This window comes from Carassius auratus, chromosome 9 (genome assembly GCF_003368295.1).
Source record: "Carassius auratus strain Wakin chromosome 9, ASM336829v1, whole genome shotgun sequence".
NCBI lineage: Eukaryota > Metazoa > Chordata > Actinopteri > Cypriniformes > Cyprinidae > Carassius > Carassius auratus.
The window spans coordinates 23052046-23077040 of NC_039251.1; the positions used below are offsets into that span (position 1 = coordinate 23052046).

Here is a 24995-nt window from a genome sequence, read left to right on the forward strand (position 1 = left end):
GAAAATCTCATATGTTATGACATTTTCTGATCGTGTTACGTTGGCGAGGATGCTTTAAATTGATCAAGAGTGATAGTAAAGATGTTAATAATGTTTAAAAGATCTTTTAGACCAGTGCCGTTCTTTTAAGATTTATATTTTTCGAAGAATCTTGAAAAAAATATATATATTACAGTTTCCACAAAATATTACAGTACAACTGTTTGCAGCATTGATAGTCGGCAATCACCAAATCAGCATCACAATTTCAGATTTCAGAAAGAGCATTATTGCCAAGTATGTTTCCACATACAAGAAATGTATAGTGTCTCAAACTCCCAGTACACCGAGACAACAACACACAGATAATAAAAATAAGAGTGAATTAAATACACGTTTAAATATAAATAAACCAAGAATAAAAAGTATTTTCCAAAAAAAATAAGCCCGTCAAATGTTAGTAATAATTCACAATATTATTGGTTTTAATTAAATCATGTTGTCACTTAAGGAGGTTCACGCTTCATTCACTAGATGGCAGTACAATGACGTCAAGACGAACAGCCTTTTAAACGGAGCCTGAACGTTGCGAATAATACAACAACGGAGAGTTTCTAATTAATTAATTTCAGTAGCATTATTTTATTATTTGTATTATTATTCAATATTAAAAATATATATATATATATATATATATATATATATATATATATATATATATATATTTGTTTGGATAAGTGTGTTTATAATGTTCTACTTGAAGGTAAAGTAAAGCAAAATATGAAAAGCTTCATGCACATAAACGTGACTTCTACCAAGCGACCGGTAAATTATTAGAGTATGTATGAGCACCAAACAGTCTGAACTCAGACTGCTACCTACACTTAAGTGTTCTTGACTTTATAAGACAATGGTTTACCCGAGAGAGAGAGAGAGAGAGAGAGAGAGAGAGAGAGAGAGAGAGAGATCATGCCTCAGACTGTCACCATTGTGCCGTGATAATTGGATTCTCCTTGTGTGAATGGACACTCATTCACTGGCTTTGTTAGTGTTAAGATTACTATTGTGCTGCAGGAAGTAAAGACTTATGAATATGAAATAGAGGCCAGTGGTGATTCCGACGTTAATGACGTAAAACATGCACAAGCGGAGGTCACTAAAGGTCACTGCTATTCAAACCCCGCCCACAAAATATCACATTGGGCAATTCAACTACTCATCACCTGACAAGAAAAGTTCAGACTATGGATTCAATTAAGAAAAATCTGAGAAATTGATCAAACTGCCACAGTAATAATGCTGTCTATTGGTACGTGCAACCAACCATATGCAACTGACATGACCAATGAATTCTTAAATGAGTTTTCACACTATTATAGATATTCTAACATATATTTAGACTAATTTTTTTTTCATATAATATATTTTGGCCTGAAAAAATGTTAGATGACAGATAATGATAAAAGCAAATGCAGGCCACTGAATCACAGATACTGTAGGCCTATATCTGATGGGACAGTGTTAAAACATTTTCTCATAGGTCACAAAAACTGTCAACATCGAAAGTGCATTATTTGCACCAAGCACCTCAGCATGACTCTTCAGAGCCTTAGGAAGGACATGCACATTGAAAATGAATAAACAGATGAATGATTGAGATATGGCTTGATGTTGTCTCTGCTCTCTCTTGTCTGAGAGCGCACCTTACCCCTGTAGAGACAGTGGTTTCCATAGGGACGCATAGCCACTCTACTCTTCAAAAGCGGGCCGAGCAGAGGCAGAGGGGCCCTTTGTGTTGGAGAGGAAAGCATGGAACAACGCTGGGCAGATGAAAGCCCTGCTATCCTTATGTCCAATCATAATTTAGTCATCAGTGCAGGAGCACAGAATCCAAATAGACACTGAAAACACAAACATCGAAAAGGAGAGGCTCATGGGTCAAGATTTGAGCAAGAGAGAGAGATGGGAGGCTGATATGAGGATAAATTTCAAAGAGATAAAGGAATAGTTGTGCTATGGCTCAGACTTGTTATTTTTTTCGTGCTGATGATCAATTCTCTGTGCTGTAGTTTGTGCTGAAATGATGCCGCCCACTTTCATCCAATTTGAGGAAATTATGATGAATCAGCTACATTGTTCAAACTAAAAATAGCAACCTTGTTTATCAGGACATACTTCTTTGTCTATACACAGAGTAGGAGTAGGAGAAAAGTAGAGGTGGCTTTGGCCGATAGATTTGTTTACTTATAAAATTCATTACTAATTAAAAGTATTATGTAAACATTATTAAATCATTACAAGTACAATCCATAACTGTTTATAACATACTGTAGCAGACTTATAGGGGTAGTGCAGCAACCAAAGCCTTAGAAGAGCAGCAAGATGTATGTATAGTACTGTATTAGTTATGATAAAGCCCAAAAAACTGTTATTAAATCAAAAATGCACCACCATTCAAAAGTTTGTGGGTCAGTAAGAATTTCTATATCCGCTTATGTTTCATTTATTACGGTAGGTCAAATATATATTTAAAATTGCAATATTGTAAAATATTATACCAATTAAAAAAGCTATTTTCTGTGCCAGAATTTAAATGTGTTTTTTTTTTACTATTGCTCCAGTCTTCAGGGTCACGTAATCCGTCAGAAATCAATACTGATTTAATGCTAAAGAAACTTTTTTTATCATACATTGTGGAAAGAGTTGTTCTGCTCAATGGGGTCTTTTTCATGATTATTTGATGGACAGAAAGTTTAAGGAACAGCATTTGGTTGAAACGGTGATATTTTGCATCATTATGCCTTTACCCTCACTTTCAGATCATAGAATTCTGAACAGCAGAGTAAGAGCTGAGTTCCAAAAAAATTAATCAAATTAAAACAACCAAAATGGTGTAAAATCTATGATAAAATTACTGAAGACCAGCAACATCTTCGGTATATGAGATGAAATGGCATATGAACCTGAATCACACAATAAATCACATTTAAAGATACATTTATTTTTATCAACCAGTTGGATCATATATATATATTATTTTCTCCTCCCTCTCTACATGTGACTTACAACAGCGCAGCCTGTCCAACTGCTGACTCTGTCTCAGAACAGCATAAAATAAGATTGAAAAAAGAAAGCCTGAGTTTTCTGGGGCGAATAAGCATTCAGCATGGGTTCAGATGAGGGTCTATGTAGGTCACGCACAATATGGCGCCTGCAAGTTTACAGCTGGGGCTCGTACCACCATTATCCCACAACAATATCACGGAGAGGAACTTATTTGAGCCCATTAGCCCATGTCCCCTCCTCCTTCATTAACGAAGCCTTTCTTTAAACAAGCCAAGACAATAAGCTCTCAGAAAGGGTAGCGGGGGGAGAGCAGGAGGACTGTAGGGGAGGTCGCTGGTTTAGCCTGGAGCCCACGATAATTACTGTGTTTCTGTCTGTTGCCTGAAAAAGACTTGAATAATGTTTCTTTTTCTGTGGGGACCCGAACAATACATGCAGGCCTGGCCTCAAGAGCGGCAAGCTTTTGGCTATTGGCTATTACAAAAAAATCTAATCTTTGCCACTCACGCCCAAACCTCTTGTCTTTATTATCACACAAAGTCTTAATGTCGACCACAATTTGCACATTAAGAATGCATAGATCTTTTATGCAGTTAGACTTCTTTTGTCAGAATTTGTATGGTAACTCTTTCCAGGCCCATGTGGGTTGCTAATGACTGTGACATATGTGCAGTTTGTCTGGGATGTTGGCGTGTGTGTTTGTGAGTGGAAAGAGTCTCTACAGAATTACAGTGTAGCTGATTTTACACACTCCTACACAACACCAACTCATGTCTTATTCAGTATGTATAACTGCTATTGATTGTAATGGAAGCTTGGTCGCATGATGTTGATGGGTAATATTACCACTGTTGTTATGACTTTTAATACCCCTCATTTTATAATCATTATTTTAAGAAGGAGACAAATAAAATATATTGCAGCCTAAATAAAAATAAATAAATAAATAAAACCCTTAAGAAAAGTACTGTGGTGGCACCTTGATGCTGGGCTGGGGTGTCATATAACACAATTGATAATGAAATATTATGTCCATTAATTTAGTGGTAGTCCATGATACATTAAACAATATCAAGATACGGAATATATATATATATATATATATATATATATATATATATATATATATATATATATATATATATATATATATGGAATAAATAATTTTAATCATGACATAAAATTAATTAAGAACTTGTTATAAAAAAATGTAGTCGGAACCACTTATCACAGGATGTTGTTTCACCCGGTGCGCATTTCCGCTGACGGAACTGAATGTGACAGGTTGTAAACAGATGCGGGTGAGTCATTTTCACGTACAAATAACATATTATTCGCTCTTTGCATGCGTTGACTCTTTTTATAGTGATTCTCCGATTATCAGTGATACATATACATGTTACATTCGCTGCGAGTTAAACACAATCAGATGACACAAATGTCATTGGGAGATGATGTAGCGGACTAGCATCACGATGAAGTCATCGGCTGAATTCATAGAAGCAGCGACTTGTAGATAAAAACACAATCTCTGCCAGAAGAGGGGCAAACCTAGATATTAGAGTTTGTTCATCGTCTTTTTACTTCTGTTTTCGTTGATGTTGTATCTTGTTTGTGTGTGTCAGCTGCACTTGGATGAACTACCAGTCCGCATCAACTTACAGTAATATTATTCAGGATACTTCTCGATTTAAACGTTATCTGTAGTTTTTATTCAGTGAAGAATGCCTGGTGTTAGCAGTCAGCTTTAGAAGGCAACGTTGTTATTATTCAGAATCAGCAATTATACAGCTCAATTCATGTTAATATACAGTTTTATTCTCATTTGATAGTCTTAGTGCAGTCAAATTGATAATATTTCCTGAATGTCTTTCAAAACCCAACATAGCAAGGCAAAAGCAAAAGTAGCAAAGAACCAAAACTATGTAAATACTAAGTATTATGTTTATTTTATTCAATCTTTTTTTTTTCTTGGAGATTTACAATTGATTGTATTCTTTGAAGATGGTTGTATTATATTGTAACAAGTAAAAAAAGATAAGCAGTGTTGGTTACTGACAGGGTGACTGGTTTCCTCTCAGTCAGATCTATGATAATATGATTTCATGTTCCCAGATGATGACACATACCTTTTTGCTCATCACAGAATAACAATTATTCTTTGTAGCATCAACTTGAATGTATTGTATAAAATGGCATTTAAGAATGTGCACATCTACACTATTCTGCTGTTTTCACTTTAGGATTCTCACACACTACTTGCAGGCTGTAACTTTGCTTTGTCACTGCCTCAGTGTGGAGATTGATATTTGCTGTGAGATGGCTAAAAATAAATAAAAAGGCAGAGAAGGGCCTCCACATCTCTGTTTGAATAATTTGTTTAAGCAGAGGTGTGAGCATCACCGGATCAGTTTTTTTTTTTACTGTAGCAGATCTGGTTCTTAAGGCTGGCTGTTGTCCAAAAAAGTTTTGCTTTGACTGTTTTAAATGGATAGTTCACCCAAAAAGTGAAGAATCTGTTGTCATTTACTTTGGTGCCCATTGATTTCCATTGTATGGACAAAAAAAAACACTGCGACTTAACTCAAGATTTCTTCTTATTTGCTTCACAGAAGTTGTACAGATTTGGAACAACATGATGGTGAGTAAATGTATATTTTTGGAGAACTATTACTTTAAGTATTGATAGTCAAAATATTTTTTTGGTGTCATTTTGAAAGCAGTTTTAATGACTCAATAGAAAACAGCTGTCTGTTGGTCTCGCTTTCTCTATTTTTCCCCATGGGACTGGAGAGTCTCTGATCTAAGATGATGTCATGGTCTTTTAATAATTGATGGTATAAAGAAAGTGAAAGACCCTGAGCTGGAGTGCAGAGGAAATCGATGTTAGTGTGGGAGGAGGTAGACATGAGTAAGATGAGAAGAGGCTGCAAGATCCTGTGAAACGAAAACAGAAAGAAGCTGTGCTCAGGTTTAGCGAGGCTGGGAACCCCGCCCCAAGCTGGAAACTTCCAGTGATGATGTTGGTTTGTCTGCGTAGCGAAGCTCTGAGGCGTAACGTAGGCTGCTGAGTGGATTCCACAACCACCATGGTAGTTGCAATAAATTAACGGTGCCTTTCTATGAGTGTTAACACAGGTCAAGGTAAGTTGAGTTCAACTTCTGAATATGTAGCTCTGTTCCAAAAGATAGAGAGCTGCCTACCTCTGCTGCATTTAATGGCATTGTTTATGAAGCCATACCAATAGGAAGCATCATTATGGGCCATTCACACACAACATGTTTTTGTGTAAGATGCAGTGGAATGGAAAAGAACACATGCTCCCAATACTTGAGCTTTACACAGAGTTTTATTTGATGTTTAAAAATGGTAGGATGTGATGCAACAGAGAAAGTTGTCTGTCTAGTGCATGTTTGCATAGAAAATGCTAACGGGACCTCATCTGAAATCCAATATGTTTTTGTTAAATATCTGTAATATGAACATAATCTAGATGTACTACTTTTTATCATGTTGTCACTGTTACGTAACCTACCTGTGTCACTTCCCTGCCTGGCCTCATGGAATGGTAAACTGTCCACTGGATGTGGATTTGAATTCTCAGCAGAAGTAGTAGGTCTTTCTGAGATTTTTGATATAAGTTTCACGAGTTCACACTTACATATAATTAGCTGAAGTATTATAATGCATATTTGGCGTGCTGTCCAGGGAAGGGGCTCCGAGCTCGGGAATGGCCCGAACCTAGAGTACCCCTCTGTATATAAAAGTGTAAAATGGAGGGGGGATGCTGATAAACAGTCAATGGAGACAGGTAGGCTAATTCAGCTGTATTTATACCCTAAGGTTGATTATCTTATGTGACCACCTGTGCTAATTAAGCTAATCTGACGTGCTCCTCCCAAACCTTGTTATGAAACTACATATTGTGAATGTATACATAATTGTGTGGTGCACAAAACCAGTCATTTAGGACCTTCTGTTTAATTTAGGATGCCACCTTAGAAGAAGGATATTGTCTATATAGGTGGTAGACAGCAAGGAAGCTAAAGCAACCTTTTTTTATTGTTTCCTTTTATTGTTTGTTTGTTTTGTTTTTTTTGAGGGGTGGGGTTTCGACTGTTGTACAATTCTTGTTGTCATACTTTTTGCTCAAAGGCTCCTCATACTAGAGCATAAGCTGTCCATGGAGTTGTATTTGCTGATCGTCATGTACTTTTATGTCTTGTTTGTCTAAATTCAGGATGTCGGGCCCTGGGGAAGGACGTCCTGGTGCCACATTGCATTTATCACTCGCTGAATTACTGCCGTACTACAGACTGCAGTGATTTAATTGAGGGACTCATCTGAATGAGGCAACACCTGTTCTAGACAGCACTGTTTGCACTCACCTTTCCCAGTGCTGATACTGATAGCTGGCACAGCAGCCAGTTCTCATTAGGTTCTTGATTAACAACATTGGCTCATAAAGTGACAGTCCTGGAAGGGGTTCAGGCCTTTGTGGACCATCTGTTTTGCTTACACTTCCTTTTTGGGTTCAGACAGCAGATGTTCAGCCTGCGGTGCCCTCGGGCCTCACGATCTTGCTGTGTCTTCCCTCACACACGTAAGGAAACCGTCTGTTTGCTCCACCCCTCCGCTTCCTCTGTGACGCCGAAATTGTCAAGGTGATGGAGGGTCTGGAGGTTGAGGACATAAGCCCCGCCCTCGAGGCCACTGAGGAGTACTTGCACTGCCTCGATGACAATCAAGGAGATGGCCGGGTACATCAGCCCAAGCTTAAAGAGGCATCCACCATGGACAAGTTGAACTCCAGTGGGGTGTGGGGGCTACTGACAGGAAAGCAATCTGAAATATCACCCAAAAATATGGCCTGGGCGGAGCAGTCATCTTTCACTGTGCTAGGACTGCGACATGGAAAAAGGAACCGGGCCCGATCCACCAACGATTTGGCGGCTCATGCCAAAGAGACAAACTCCACCACCAATACATCCAGCGGCGGCTTCAAGCGTGGCCACAACCGCTCCCGTTCAGACGTCAACAACCGCACTTACACCGATAATGGCATCCCTGCCATTGACAAAAATACACTCAAGAACATGGCGTTGAATGACCACAGAGATGGTAAGAATTAACTAGTGTTTATTGTCTTTATTCATCATTTATGCATTTATCTTGAATCGATGTGTGGTGTGATCAAAGGTTAAATCAAATCTTATTCAAAACCAGGTGTTTCACTTACAAGATTTTGTCTACACTCAAAGTGAAAATGCTAAGTGATTCCACATAATCGCAGCCAATCAGAACTTTATTCAAATTTAGTAGTGGATCCACTTTTTCAGCACCCTTTTTCAGCAGAAGTATTCTTCCATTATTTTTCCAACAGGGATTTGAAAAAAAAAATAGCTAAAAAGGTACGAGGTGAAACACAGCATTGCAAAATTTAAAGCAAATGTTTAAGAAAATTTGAGTTTAAATGAGGAAAAGAACTATAATCCAGTTAAATATCGCAAATTACATAATCAAATAAAAAAGTGGAAATGAATAAACAGATTTTTTATTTTTTTTATCAAGAATTCCACAGTTAAACACATTAAAAAATTAAGTTTAAAAAAATGATGTGGGCTGATCTGGCTATACCATTGGTTAAAATACTCACAGCTCACAGTAGTTCTGCAAGTTATTGTTGGGACGAGAGGGGCACTCTCTCACTTGTCACGTGTTGTGAATGACAAAACATGAAAAACAACCAACCTCCCTGAAAATAAAATTTACTTTCTAAAATTATAAAATAATTTCACTACTGTGTACACTTAAATAATAATAATAATAATGACAGTAATAATAATAATAATAATAAAAGTAATGTAGTGTGGTAGCTTTTATCTCCTCACACCTGTGATTTGTTGTGTCTGCGTCTCTGTCAACACCGCTCACCTGCACTCTTTGCAGGAATCGCCTTCTTTTATGTTGAGGGGGTTCAATGAGTTTTGGCTTGCTTATGGTTTGGCTTGTTTGTTTGTTTGTTTCTGTTTGTCTTCATCTGAAAGGCTCTATTCAGACAAGGTCATACCAGAACAAGAACAGTAGAGATCTAGTGCAATATTAATAGAGATTAGCGTGCTTGCTATGATTTAATACAATACGTTTACCAATACAAACCGTCACATTGTTTTAAAGCTTTTTATATCCACTGTAGTCTGGTTTAATTTTGTATTAACTCATTTTGAAAAGGCTGATTTATTTCTACATCCAGTAAATCAGCACTGATTTTGCAAAATGGCAGGTGATACCAATCCTCTTGGTTGTCCTTGCCTCTATGTTAAAACTTAATGGGGTAAAATGTTAATTACAGAAATGTAATTCTGTAAGGGAGCAACTGGAAAAGTTCCACGCTCCAATGCCCACCGTTTCTTGAGTGACTTGAGATTGAATCCTGGGTGACATTAAGATATTGGCAACCCACCCAGTGTCTAATGCTGATTGATCTACTGATTAAGACTGGAGAAACCCCAACACCCTTCACTGGACAGGTCTCCGTGTTTGTGTTATGCTTGACTTGCCTCTGTAGTTCATTACAAGCGTCAATTTTAATATAGTCTGCTTTGTTTTATGCTTATTATTTGATATCTACATTTTCAACTCCGAATGTTTTCACACCAGGAAAATTTGCTAGTTCACTTATTTTGGTTTGAGACCAAATACAATATTTTATTTGTTGTTGTTTGTTTGTTTTTTGTTTTTTTTTGGTTTGCTTTCACATTGTCCTTTTTGCAAGTGAATTAGAAGTCGTAAACAAAACCACACGTGCTAAGGTCATCGATTCATTGGTTCATCCATTCAGCCGTACCAGAGTTTGTTAGGACCCGGATCGAAACCATCTTCAGCTAGGTCACAGTATGGTTGTTTGGTCTGCACCCGACGGGGTTGCAAGGTCCCAGAAAAATTTCCAGCCCAAAGCTTACTCAAAACCCGCCCAAAAGGAATGAAAACTAGCCCAATTTTTGCCCTGTACAATCATAGCTAACAGCAGCTTTATTTCATTAATTCCCTTTAAAATAAACATTTTGATAAAAAAATTTTGAATCTTAGCAAGACATATGAAATTATTTTATCGGTATTTTCTTTTTTTCTTTTACCCTTTCTTTCATTTATATTTTCAGCACTTTGTCATAATAAAACGTAAAATTACATTCTAAAAAGTGCTGGGTTAAATTAGGGTTGCACAATAAATTTGGCCGATAATTAATGCGCATTTCAACAGTAAAGCCGGTTCTCTAACAAGCTGTGCAAATTCACGTTCATTATTAGTGTTTATTTGCGCAACTTCTCAGTTAACAATGGCTCCATGTAGTAACAGCTGCTCTATGTGAAATCACGCACCTGATGGAATTTACCGCTGTTTAGATAACCGGCTTTACTGACGAGATGCACATTAATTATCAGACGATATTTATCATTCAACCCTAGGTTAAATACTTCCCAGTGCAGGGTGAAATATAGACAAACCCAGAAATTGGGTTGTTTTGTCCCATGTTTTATTTTTTCATAAATTCTTTCAAGCCAACTTTAATTTTCTTGCACCATGAAAATCACTTTTTTTTCTAGATTCAGTTTTTTCCATTTTATTTATTTTGTGTTGTACCATTTATTTTGTATGATTTATAAAAATGTATCATGAAAAATCTTGTCTAAGAACTTAAAAAATGTAATCAATATTTTAAATATAATATCATATATAACAATTAATTTCTGAAATGTGTATATATATTTTTGTTTTTGTCAAATAATGATGCACAACAAAACTGAATGATTGATATGAAAACACGGATGAAAAACATTTGGGTTGAATGATATTCCGTACAGATAATAGTATAGAATTGGCCTATTATTTTGAGACATACATTTTACTATATCATAATCAGTAATATATTCCTGTAAAAATTTCTTTGGATTTGTCGTAAAGTTTTTCTAATAATACGTTGAAAAGCTCTCTCGGCGATGTTTTGGAGATAAAGTTCATAAAGTGTAATGCAAATGCAGTGTTTGAGTTTGTTTAAATAGCTTAGTTTTGTCTACTACACAGACTCTCAAAACATGCAGAATTATAAGCGACATGCTTTGACTGGCTGTTGTGTTCATTTCTGCCGTGTAAAAACCTTAACATCTAATTCTCTGGGTGAAACTCGCATACTAGTTTGTGATGTGACATCTGCCTCTCCGTTCTCAAGTTGCCAGGTATATATTCCAAGTATAATATGCATTAGTAAAAGGATCTGTTTTAATTTTTATTTGTCTATAGATGCACTTTGTGTGGCCGTTGTACATTTATAAAAGTAGGCAAAATAAAACAGCAACCTGCATTTTTAAAATAGCTCACTTGTGCGGGAAAACCATGACCCTGGCAACACTGGCACTTGAGTGCAATTGCTGTTTATAGAGCTCAAAATCTTAGGGTCAGTAAGATTATTATTATTATTATTATTATTATTATTATTATTATTTATTTTTTTTTTTTTCAGCAAGGTAGCCGTAAATACATATTTTTTTTTACAATAGATCACAATTAATCAAGCAATCCTGACAAAAAAAAAAAAAAAAGTATAACATGGTCTACACAAATATATTAAACAGCACATCAGTTGATGATAATAGGAAATGTTTCTTGAACAAATCAATATATTAGAATTATTTCATGTATTCTGGCCTTAGATTAGTAATATTATTACCACACAAAAGTCAGTGGTTGGCAGATTTATATTTATTTCATTGTGGTCTCTGACAGTCAGTACAATAAAACTTACTATTTGTCTTTAATTGAAGTGCAAAGTGGGTAGAGAATATACTCTTAGCTGTATTCATGATGTCAAAGTTATGATGTGACTGTTTATTGAACCTTAAGCAATACAATTTTATTGTTATATTGTTGAACATAGTTATACAGGTCTTACTCACCCAAAACTCTTGACTGGTAGCGTATATTTAGAACTCGTTTGATTATGTTTTATATAAATAAGTTCCATAAAGCCTTACTAGTTTGGCCTTTAAATTTGTCCAGATTAAAATTCACTCAACTCAATTCTAGCCCACTGTGTGTATCTGTCTGCTTGTTTCCTTTTGAGTCATCACTGATTCCCTCATGCACATCCATGAGTGGTAGCACCACTAATACTGGTTTGTCTGTCTCAAATGGGTATTTTAGTCTTATAAAGGTTCAGGCTCTGCAGGCAGACTGGCCTTCCACCAGCTCTCTAATTGGGTCATGTCAGCACGCCTCACGTCCTCTCTGCCGTGAAATTAGTAGTGACTCGTTCCATAGCTGCAAGCTATGCACCTTTGAAGACCTTCGAGTGCAAGGAGCCCCCAGTCATCCACAACGTCGTTCCAGAGTGGCAAAGCAGTTCATCTGTAGTAGCTTTTGCTTGCTACCCAAATGAACCCAACCCTCAGAGCTCACAGCTTATCAGCACAAGAGGGAGGGACTGTCCGTTATAAGTTACAGATGTATAGGAAGGTGCAGGCTTGACTGGTACATTAGAGATAAGTCTTAAAGAAAACAATACAGTTTACCCTCCTCCTGGCCTCTGTCTGTTTCTTTGGGTCTGGCCAGACCCAGATGGTCGGGGCACCCAGCAGGTTCCCGAGGGCTGAGAGGAAAATGGGCAGTTGCTAGCTAAGGAAGTGTAGGGATGAGGGGTGTTGTGGACCAAAAGAGGAAAGGAGATAAAGAAGGGTGTATGTTCAAGTAATGGACAGGGAAAGGAAGGACTGAAAAGGAGTGCCAAAGATTAGGGGTCACTCTTTGCCATTTTGTTTGCACAGCAGCCTGACGCACAGTAATGTTTCTTCCTGCTTTGAGGTGGCTGGATAGACTGCTATCACACAGCACAATAGCGTCCATCAAAGATGATGTGAACATCTCACACACACAGGGCTCCAGACTAACATGTTGCCAGCAAGTTCTGCAAAAGGAGGTAGTAGTGACGGGGTGATGGGCATATAAAATTAAAATGTATAATTAATTGATAGGTAGCAATATGTGGACAGAAAATCTAATTACTAAGGTTTTTCCTCATGCATACATTTAACTTTATAATTATTTCACACAATGTCTGCTAATTGTTCTAATGTTTATATATATATATATATATATATATATATATATAATATAATATAATAATTTTCTGTTGTTCAACAATTCTTCTTATTTATTTGGCCAATTTTGCCTTTACGTTGGTAGAATAAAAAAAATAAGAAGAAAAAGAATAACCCTTTTGCTAAAGTCCTCTGAGAAATGTGATCCTCAAAAAAATCTCTCTTATAGTGGTTCTCATTTAGTTTTTTTTATTTTTGCTGATCTTTGTTGGTAAATTGTCTCAAATTATATATTTATTTAAAGTCATCTAAGGATCCTGAAAGCAATTCTTAAAATCATCAAAACAATCAGTTTTTTTTCTTCTTCTGTAATGCTTCTCATTTTTTGTGTGTGCCTTTTTTGTTGGTGAATTGGCTAATCAAAAATAATTGTACTTTATTTTCATTTATTAATTTATTAATTTTTTTGCTAGAGACCTCTGAGAAATGTAATCCAAAGAGAGCAGTGGTTAGTTCATTTTTGGCATTTCCTCCAGCATAAAAGGAAAATCTAATCATTTCGTTTAGTCTGATCACAAATTAAATTGTTTGTATTGTATAATTCGCCAAGAAGTACTTGATCCACAATAATTTCTTCCAATTTTCCTGTGCAATTACAGCTCTTGTTTTGCCATTAGCTTGACATGGTGTAGCCAAAAGCCCTAGTAATTATATTTACAGTTATTTAATAAACTTTTTTATTTAAACATTATTAGTCTTTAGTTTGTTATTGCCATTAAAGGTGCTCTTTCTGACTTTTTTTTTTCTAGCTCATAAGGAGAGCAGCCCTAGTCTGGTGAAGCAGGGAACGCTGGAGCACAGAGAGGGCCCATGGGGCCGTTGGACCACCTGTCACGTGGAGCTTACACCCTGTGAGCTGCGTCTATACAGCCTGGACAGCAGCGGCAACCAGCAGCTATGTGCCGCCCTCTCACTGTCCCATTGCCAAGGGGTGAGCGCACCGCAGCCGCAGGATGGACGTGTACTCCAGGCCGTCTTCTTTAACAGCACTCGTGTGCAGTTACGCGCACCCTGCCAGTGGGAGGCACTAGAGTGGCGTAGACTCCTATGGGACCGTGTCTTGGCTGCCCGTCCAGTCAATCGCAAAGGGGAGCCGGCCCGTGCCATCTCCCCTACCCCTCACGAACCTGATCCAGATGCGGCCACGGTGCCAGCCCCTCGACCCCTGGTACGTCCCACAGCCCTACCACTGTTCACCCAGCACTGTGCTGATGTTCTTAAGGCCGGTCTTCTGCACCAACTCACCGACCTCAATAACTGGAGGGCCTTCACGTTTGTACTGAGCCGCACTGAGCTGCAGGCCTTCCCGACTGAGGGAAGAGGCCCAGTGTCGGAGCCGTTGTTGAGTTACCCTCTGGCCTCCTGTCTGGCTGTGCAGCGGGATGATGAAGACGGAGACACCATCTCCCGCTTCCAGGCGGTCTTCCCTGATGATGTGCTGCGCTTGCGGGCAGAGACCGAGTCCAAGGCCCAGGACTGGGTGGAGGCCTTGCGCACGGCAGTGACGGCTCAGCGCCCACATTGGGAGAATAACCAAGTGGTGATCAGAAGTAAGCCAGGCAGGGAGCGACGGCACAGGGAGGCCCAGAGAGCTAAACGACAGTCCGTCACCACTAGCTTTCTCAGCATCCTCACCTGTCTGGCTGTAGAGAAGGGTCTTACTGCTCAGAGCTTCCGATGTGCAGGTGACCACTTTTTACAGTGCACTTTCCACATTTCCTAATATTGTAACGGCTGTTTTAGAATTTGGTTCCTAATCAGTAAAATTGTCAGTGAAACTCACTAAGATTCAGTTGGCTGATTGCACGTTCATTTTATATCCATTGTGGTACAAATATTTCTGAATATTTAGTTAATTAGTCTTGATCACAATGGGGCCCAAATGTAACACTAAGTTAATCATTCGAGAAATTAAAATAAATTAAAAGACCTATAAATGCTTAGAAATCTAGATCATTTTACATTAATTGAGGCCTATGTGCAATGATAACATCAAAAATGCCGTAGACAAATTGAAAAACCTAAAAAAGGTAAAATGAATTAAATGTCTTATTTTTTTGTTTTTGTATATAACTAATTGATAAACAGATTTTTATCATATTTCTTGAATATTAGTTATTTAGCATCAAATATTCTATATTTTCAATCTGCTCATTTATCTACAGTTTTTTACTAGAATATAATTATTATTATTATTATATTTTTATATTGTATTAAAATTGTGAAACTTTGTTTTGTTTTCATTGATTTATCAATTCCTCAGAAGAATATTACATCTGGTCCCTATAATAAGTTCAGTCCCTCCAGGATTTGCCGATTTTGCTATCGTTGAATTTATCGCAAAATCAAGCAAACTCCGCAATTTTCACAAAAGATTGCAAATTTTCATAATTGCCACAAATTTTACGCACAATTTGGGCTTAGAAGCGTCCCTTGACATCATCGTAGTGCACATTCAGTCAAAGAAAGGCCTTGCGTTCTCATCAGGTCCGATTTACAAGAGCTCCATTGGATAAACAAAAGCACAACGAATCCGTGCTACCAGTTCGGGCTGCACAGACAGTTTATGTGCTCGAGCTGGAGCCGCAACACTGTTATACACAGTTCTGGGAGATACAGTGAAGACAGCAGTCCAATTCACCACAGTATCAAAATCTCTGTGAAATCTTGTGAGAAGCATTCAAATTCGGTGAATAATTCCGTTAAAAAATCCACTGATGTAGAAATCAGGAAAAACATTGTTCAATAAACACAAAATCTCCACCATTCACCATGGATTTAACAGTAAACTACAGGGACAGCTTGTGGCAGAAATGGTCTAATGTTTTCGTTTTTTTATTTTAAATGCTTCACATAACTTTTCCTAGCACTTCAATGCTTTAAGTATTACCAAATTTCAAAGTTATTTATAATTTGACGATATTTGTTCATCCTTAATAGGTTCCCCCAATGTATAAAACTACAAATTTTTTAATGTAGGAAATCAAACACTTATTAAAAAAAATTATATATATATATATATATATATATATATATATATATATATATATATATATATATATATATATATATATATATATTAAATGACCAGTAGTAGATGGCTGCAGAGAAGTACTTATAGGCCTTTTCCACTCCCTAATGTAGCCTACATATTTTTGTATTCATTAAATTATATTTAGACATTATGAATGACAGTAATAAAAGTACATTTTATCAGATGTAATCTATTTATTACATCTGTAAGACGTCTGCTAAAGATTTGACAATCAGCTACTGTGTACTCTGATAAATGTCTCGGAAGCAGTTTTACATGCATACTAATAAATGCCTATTTGACATCTGAAATTGGATCTCTCTGAGATGTACATGTGTGATTAGGGTGAGTGCTTTACTGTCAGTTGCTGGAGACACCTTCTGTAGAACTTAATTGCACTAGTGCTGGTGTCCTCAAACGTTAGTTGTGAAAATTTAAAAAAAAAGCCACAGTAAAATAAATTTTGATCACAAAAATCACCAAAAAAAAATATTTGTGAAATCCTGGAGGGACTGAATAAGTGCTCTATTTATTCATGTGATTAGAAAGCTCCTGCTCAGTGAAATCCAGTGGGCACAAGACACATTTGAGATGTATATTTATATCAGGGTTAAGCACCACTTGTGGTTGGATCATTCATAACAAATGTATAAAAAGCAATTTTTCTCTCTGATCTGGATTTTTGACTCCTTAAATTTGATCTTTGCCATTCGAAAATGCCATGCCTGTTTGAACTTCAGACTTCTTCGATGAGTCAAATGAATCAACAAGCTCGCTCAAACCCCAAAGAAATAAATGTTCCACTCACTAAATAATTGTTTAAAACCAAATGTCACATTTTTCAACACATTCCACATGATCTGATCACCCAAATAAGCAGGCAACCATTATACAAAGACAACCCTCAACGTATGTCTGTAATTTGACATCTGTCATCTCTCCATTCCAAATACAGGTTATTTATTTTTATGTTGATGTCTTTGGCTTTGCAGTGGTGGCCTGGTAGATATCGGAGCCCTTATAGTTATGTGAGTTTAAGTCTATCACTTTCTTTCTCTGGTGTGAAATTTCCACCCTCTAAGTGGATATGAATGAAACGCTTTCCTGCCTGGTTGTAACAACCAGCTTTTTAATGCAGGACATTTGAAAGCCTCACCGAACAAGGACAGCAGGCACCTGACGATAATTGGCCCATATAAAGCGGAAAAAATCTCCTTTTAGAATCAAAGGCTCCCTGGATGCTGCGATCTGTGCGGAAGCTAATTGTTTGATTCGGGGCCACGAAAGAGATTTTTTTGAATGGGACGTGTTGGGCTAAATAGAACAGAACAGCTGGGTACATCCCTGCGCTCGGAACTCCCTCTCTTTCTCTCTTTCACCATAGTTTTTTTTTTCACCTAAAGAACGTATACTTTTATGAATCTTTCTTTTTATTTCCCCCCCCCAAACAGATTCTCACACGTTATTTTTCTTTTCTGTGTTGATGAGTTCTGTATTGCATTTGACATTTATATTGCGTATTTGTTTGAGTACATTTTTAAAAATTTTAAAGGTGTAAATAGTGAGTGCTTATAAGGTAGAACTAGAAATTAAATAGTCTTCATTTTTTTCTTTTAAATTAGTATATTAGTAATATCTATCTCAGACCCTAACCCACATTCAAAATGTCACATAAAAGTGGGCTGATCATAACATGTTGTGGACATACGCCTTAAACATGCTACTGATAACACGTAATATATTGAAGAAATGTGCCTGAGACTCCTGTGTTCTAATGTCTGTTTTATTCTATAGTTGATGCTAAAATTAAACAATTATTGTGTGCATGTGCAATAAGAGGACTTTTATCTTATGTGGGAGAGAGCATCTCATCCAAATGCAGGGTAGATGGAAAGAACAACCGGTCCAGTCTGGGCTCAGAGGGCTGATGGTTAAAGGTGGTAGTGGCTCCTCAGTATGAAGAGTTTTGTCTCATTACTGTTGCAGTCTTTTATTATGTCCTGCTTTGTTCTCTGTCATTTGTTCACTTTGCAATACCTCTTGGCCCCAGTTTTTCTGCATTTACAAAAGGTTTTGTCAGCAAACCCAAATCCTATGTGGGTGTTACTGAAAGGGGTTGTGATGCATTCACATTGCTTAAAGATGACCTGGAGATGCTAAGGAAGGGAAGAAAAGCTATTGGAGTGTGATAGAAAAAGAAGGAACATTAGTCCCTGCCTTAGTTTGAATATGCATATTTCAAACTTAAACCATCTGTTGTTTCTATTAAGAATTTGATTCTTCCTTGTCCCAGTGTATGTGTTCGATGTCTAATGAGGTAGCATTTTGCCAGTGTTCCTTCTCTCTCTTTTTTTTTTTTTTTTCTGCAGAACAAAAATTTAAGTTTTGTCATCATTTACTCACCTTCAAGTTGTTGAAAACCTGTATGAGTGTCCTTGTTCTAAAGAACATACAGTACAAGACATTTTAGTGAATGTGGGTAACCAAACAACATGGGGATGTCAGTGGGGAACAGATACTGTCTGGTTCTCAACATTCTTAAAAACATCTTCTTTCATCCAGTTCATTTTAATAATTTCTAATTATTTTCAAAAGTATGGTGCATGTATTTTATTTCATTATTTTGTATTGTTTAATTTTTATTGTTATTTATATATATATATATATATATATATATATATACATACATACATACACACACACACACACACACACACACACACACACACACACACACACACACACACAGTACACAGTACACAGTACAGACCAAAAGTTGGGACACACCTTCTCATTCAAAGGTTTTCTTTATTTTCATGACTATGAAAATTGTAGAGTCAAACTGAAGGCATCAAGGGCTATTTGAGCAAGAAGGAGAGTGATGGGGTGCTGCGCCAGATGACCTGGCCTCCACAGTCACCGGACCTGAACCCAATCCAGATGGTTTAGGGGTGAGCTGGACCGCAGACAGAAGGCAAAAGGGCCAACAAGTGCTAAGCATCTCTCGGGGAACTCCTTCAAGACTGTTGAAGACCATTTCAGGTGACTACCTCTTGAAGCTCATCAAGAGAATGCCAAGAGTGTGCAAAGCAGTGATCAAAGCAAAAGGTGGCTACTTTGAAGAACCTAGCATATGACATTATTTTCTTTTTTTTTTCACACTTTTTTGTTATGTATATAATTCCATATATAATTCCACATGTGTTAATTCATAGTTTTGATGCCTTCAGTGTGAATCTACAACTTTCATAGTCATGAAAATAAAGAAAACTCTCTGAATGAGAAAGTGTGTCCAAACTTCTGGTCTGTACTGTGTATATATATTTGTTCAATATTACATTTTGGTTGGGTTGGTTTGAATTGGATCACAGTTGTCCAGTTCCCTCTAGATCATCTCTCATCAAAACACTGCTGATCAGCACTTAATGAGCAAACTTTATTCAAATCATTACAGAATAACAGACCTTTGTTTAAGAGGGTCATGCATGCCATCCATTTGAAGCAGAAGGGGAGACCATCCTCTTTCCTCCTCTGTCAAGTGCACACACACGCACACATACACCCTTTTTCTCAAGCCAAATCACATAGTTTGCTTGAACCCAGCTTGGGCTTTTTTTCCACACACTTCTACTGAAGTACCCTGTGGAGCATACAAGGACAGCAGATCAAATGGGAAGATCCAGCTCTAGGTGGGAAAAGAGGGAGTGTAGGGTCAGGTGGAGAGAATGGGGTCCAAGGGACTGCTGTTTACATCAAAAAGATGGGCAGTGCATCTGTCTCAAGCAAACACATGTGTGAACACACTTACGCACGCACAACCTTATGCCATCTTTTTTTTTTTTTTGAAGTGGATGTCAGCTTGAATAGGAGACATCAAAGCTGGGGCTTTGTCGTCTTTTACGCTTATGGAGCCACAAAGCCCCACCCTGGGGTTCTTGTCCTGTTGAACTCGGCGGGCTGCTTGAAAGTGGAGCGAGTCGTAGTCTTTGCAGCAAGAAAACTGAAGGACTGAACACCTCCTCAGGAGCCAGAACGTCTATTCTGCTAGAAAACCATTGTGCAAGTGGCACCTCAGAGAACCCCGCTTCACCTTTCTTCTTCCTGCAAATAGTTGCCATTTTAGGGCAACAGGGTGCTGCTGAAAATGAAAGAGGGGAATCTTGCGGACAGTCACGGAGTGAACACATCAAACGCCTCTTGTTTGGCACAGCTCCCTATCTTTCCCACAGTCCCAGGCTGGCCCCACTTTTTGTGCAAGGAACATGCCATTCCCTTGCACTTATGCTTGGCTATGAGATTGGGAAACGTTGAGAACCATATTCAGTTGTAATTGAGTGGGTGTCACATTTGTGTCAGTTGGCTCAGAGTGGTTTGATGTCCATAGACATCACTGTACCTTCAACCTGGGGATATTTTCTGTGCGGTCTTTCTGTCTGGCTGTGTTGTGCAAACTTGCACCTTGTGTGTTTGAATGTATGTGGGAACTCATGCATGGGGCTGTGCTTTACTGGCACAGGCTGTGATGTCCACAGTACATAGAACCTGTGGTTTCCAAGTGGCCAACTCTTTCCCAGAAGTGATACGCTCTCTGGCCGCTGTCCAGAAGCTCTCTAGCCTGGAAATGTATCAGAACTTTCTGTGGCTCATTCATACATAATTGTTTTGGCACTATGTTTACATGCAATTAAAACCATGCATTTGCATGCATTAAAAGTTCAGTAGTAGGACTAATTTGAAAGTCACATTATTTATTTCACAGTGATATTTAAAATAAAGTGATATTGTTGGTTATATTGTTGAAGTTGGTCAAACAGACCTAGGCTTATTTTGTATGTTTAACAAAAGTGTGTTATATTGCTTTATATTGCAAACTGGTCTTTATCGTGTTATTTTAAAGAATAACCATAATCATAAACGGGTTTGTAGCATAAATAGTTTTACTTGAATATTCTTCTAGTTATTTAAGTTGAACTTTGTTGTCCATATATTCTTTTTCATACCAGAGTTTGAGACATAAGTGAGCTGTTAGCTGCTGATTCTTCCGTTATCTTATACAAAACTGTGCCAATTGAATGGATACAGACATTGCCAGTTTTGAGTCAGTGTTTCTCCTTTAATTTTTGCACAATTTTTGTTTTTCTTTTGCTGAAAAGCACAGCCTCAACTAGCTCTCCCTTAATAACAGTCTTTGTAGCATGAGCGCTATACAACGATGTACTATTTTTGGAAAAAGGTGGTATTTGTGGGTTTACGCTCTGCATGTTTGCTGATTACAAGGCAGCTCTGACACACGACACCCTGCTGCATGGTCTGTGGTTCAGTCCAAATATCAGGCACCCATCAGCTGTGGCATGGGGGACACCACCTCTGACTTTTTATAGTCTGGGGTCCCTGCCCCTATAAACCTCAAGTTTACATTGGCAGCACAGTGCAGCGCATGATGTTAGCGCCTAACCTCAGATAGAACAACCCATTACGTATTGGTTTGGAAATGGAATAGAGTGAATTTTCTTTTCGTGGTCCGAAATGGCAGTATTCTTTGGCAACGTATTGTGCAAGAGTCTTGCTCACAAAATAACATTTGACCAGTTTTTAAGTATTTTATTATGCTTCCAAAACAGCAAAAAAAATTATAGTTCTCCTTTAAAATCTCATAAGACGTTGCAGGGCAATCATAACGTTAATGTCATCATCAAATTATATATATATATATATATATATATATATATATATATATATATATATATATATATATATATTCTTAAAAAAAAACATTAATCTGGCCAATCTTACTGACCACAACATTTGAACGGTAGTTTACATATTGCAGTTGATTTTTTTTGTTGTTGTTGTTCCTTATTCTTATTTTATTGATGTATTTTAAATATATTTAATATGTACATTTACAATATTTAAAATGTAATGAATTTATGGTAATTCGCTGATACAGTCATTTGTCACAGCACTATAGTGTTGTGAATATAAATTGAATTGGAATATAATGCACACATGTTCACTTTTAAATTAATTACTTTGTTAATTTTGGGGTTTCCAAACTCAACAGCACGTGTTCACTGTAATTTTTATGGAAAGAATAGTTTGAACAGTCTGCTAAACATCTCCATTTGAACTGCACAGAAATAGAATGCATGAGGTTGAGTACATGATGACAGACTGTCATTTATGGGTGAACTAACTGTTTTGAATCGGATGGTAAATGGTGTAATTTTGCACGTACATCATCCCTGTCTTCGGCTTGGCCCTTTACAGCCAACTAACAGTGCATCAAAAAATAGACCTACAGCGTTGCCTGTAAACACTGTAATCAGTGTCTCCCTCTACAGATATTTGTAGCGATAACATTCTACATCCTTCTTTTAGAGACTGTGTTTTCTGACTTGTTTTTGTCCTCTCTATCCTGCTTACCATCTCGTCCACATTTCTTCTTCTCCCTATGAAGTGTATATCTGCTGCTACGCTCCACTGAAAAGATTGTACAAGTCCATATCCGTCTGTGCCTGTTCCTTTCATTCTCTCGTTTTATTCTTTGAACGTCCACACTGTCCTGGCTCTGGTTCTTCCAGATGGTTAGGATAAGGGACACCTGCCATGTTCACAATCACCTGTTTTGGTTCCTTTGGGATAAGCCCTTTGCTAAACTGTTTGAAGACATCTTGAACAACGATTAAAAGACAAAAGCGATGCACTTTCATGAGATATCTTGTAATAAATGTGCTCAGTATTTATGCCTGTTCCGTACTAAGAAGCATTTAGATTCCTTCTGTTGTGTCTGGGAGGGTAAAAACACCTTTTTAGTTTGGGTTTTATCCGCTGCCTTTCATGTAGTATAAATCTTTTGAATCCTCTGGATCATCAGTAATATGTATCTGTGTGTAGCCAGGTTTGTGTCGTAAACCTTGACATATCAGTACACAACCCAAACAGATTGATCACCTTCTGCTAATGATTGTCAAATTTTAACAGGGTCGTGCCCTCATCAGTAGATTAGGTGATCATTAACGCTGTCTTTAACCCAGAGTTGATCTCTCCTGTCCCAGGTTTGATTGTGTTGTTTGAGGTTCTTCCTTTTTATTGTTGCTTTGTTTTTCCATTCAGGATGCCAGAGGCCAGTGGGTCTGTCACGGTGCAAGGCCAAAGTTTGCTCTTATAGCGGTTGGTACTACTGCCCAAGTTGTCACCAGGACAACCTCTTCCTCATTCCTGCGCGTCTACTGCATAATTGGGACACTAACAAACACAAGGTATGTGCATAGACCTGTATATCCAATCCATTAATAGTATCATTAATAAATCTGTACGTTTTCTTGGTGCATTTGAGTCTAGAAATCAGCTTTTGCACTACCCAGCAAAAAGAAACCAGGCATCCAACAGAAGCTGTAAGTGATGATGATTAACAACACCATTTTTGTGGCCCAGGTGTCAAAACAAGCGAAGGAGTTTCTGGAGTTTGTTTATGAGGAGCCCCTGTTAGATGTCCAGCAGTTGAACCCGTGTCTGTATGAGCATTGCGAGGCATTGGCAGCCGTTCTCAAATTGAGACAGCAGCTCCAGTCTCTCAGGGCTTACCTCTTCAGCTGCCGGGCCACAGTGGCAGAAGACCTTCGCCGCAGGTGAGCGATGCCAAGAGCAGGAACAGGAAAATTGGGAAAGTAAAAGTAAGACAGGTTAAACATGATAAAATGGTGCATTTTCATAATGCACATTGTATGTGGATCAGCTTGTGCTGGATTTGAAACAATGTGAACCGACCACTGTGTATAGCGAACCAGCAGATTATTAAAGGGGGGGTGAAATGCTATTTCATGCATACTGAGTTTTTTACACTGTTAAAGAGTTGGATTCCCATGCTAAACATGGACAAAGTTTCAAAAATTAAGTTGTACGTTTGAAGGAGCATTTCTGTTCCAAAAATACTCCTTCCGGTTTGTCACAAGTTTCGGAAAGTTTTTTTCGAGTATGGCTCTGTGTGACGTTAGATGGAGCGGAATTTCCTTATATGGGTCCTAAGGGCACTTCTGCCAGAAGAGCGCGCGCTCCCGTATAGCACAGCACTGAGAGCACAACACACTTCACTGATCAGGGCGAGAGCGTCGCGAAATGTCACAAAAGAAGTGTATTTTGGTTGCCAGGGCAAGACAACCCTGCACAGATTACCAAAAAAAAACAGCATTAAGGGACCAGTGGATGGAGTTTATTTTTACAGAGCATCAACAGAGTTGTGCAAGTGTTTTTGTTTGTTCCCTGCATTTCGAAGATGCTTGTTTAACAAACAAGGCCCAGTTTGACGCCGGATTTGCGTATCGTTTATTTCTTAAGGATAATGCAATCCCAACGAAAAAGGGTCACGGTCGTGTGTTGGAACCGCAGGCGGTGAGTAAAACTGCTTAAAATATCTCTGCTTTCTTGTTAGTGCGTCCGCCTCCCATGCCGGAGACCCGGGTTCGAGCCCCGCTCGGAGCGAGTCATTGCTGCTGCTGCTCTCGTTCAGTTTCAGCCTCGGGATCTGATTCTGGATCATAAATATACGCTGAATCTGACTGTTAGCCATGGTTTGTTTTGGATGTTTTTTTCCTCACGGTAATGTCACAGCTTCCAAACGCTCTCAACGCAAAAGCCTACTGGCACTCGTGATTCTTTAGCTCCGCCCACACGTCACGCCTCCAGCCGGTCGTGTTTTTCCGGGAAAAATCGGTACAGACTATCTTTCTCTTATGAATATAATAAAACTAAAGACTTTTTGGA

At 38.0% G+C, this 24995-nt stretch overlaps 1 protein-coding gene across 4 annotated transcripts in view; it reads left to right on the forward strand.

The window, feature by feature from the left end:
* The first annotated feature begins 4288 nt into the window (after window positions 1–4288).
* LOC113108772 (pleckstrin homology domain-containing family M member 3-like) overlaps window positions 4289–24995 on the forward strand; it is a 45589-nt gene continuing 24882 nt past the window's right edge. For 3 of the 4 annotated variants that reach the window (XM_026272073.1, XM_026272075.1, XM_026272076.1), the window contains exons 1-6: window positions 4289–4346; window positions 5658–5686; window positions 7287–8167; window positions 13948–14883; window positions 23349–23494; window positions 23670–23863. In XM_026272073.1, coding sequence (XP_026127858.1) covers window positions 7714–8167; window positions 13948–14883; window positions 23349–23494; window positions 23670–23863 — 1730 coding nt within the window. In that variant the 5' untranslated portion in view covers window positions 4289–4346; window positions 5658–5686; window positions 7287–7713. The remainder of the gene's footprint in view (window positions 4347–5657; window positions 5687–7286; window positions 8168–13947; window positions 14884–23348; window positions 23495–23669; window positions 23864–24995) is intronic. The other variant, XM_026272074.1, reaches the window with a different exon arrangement.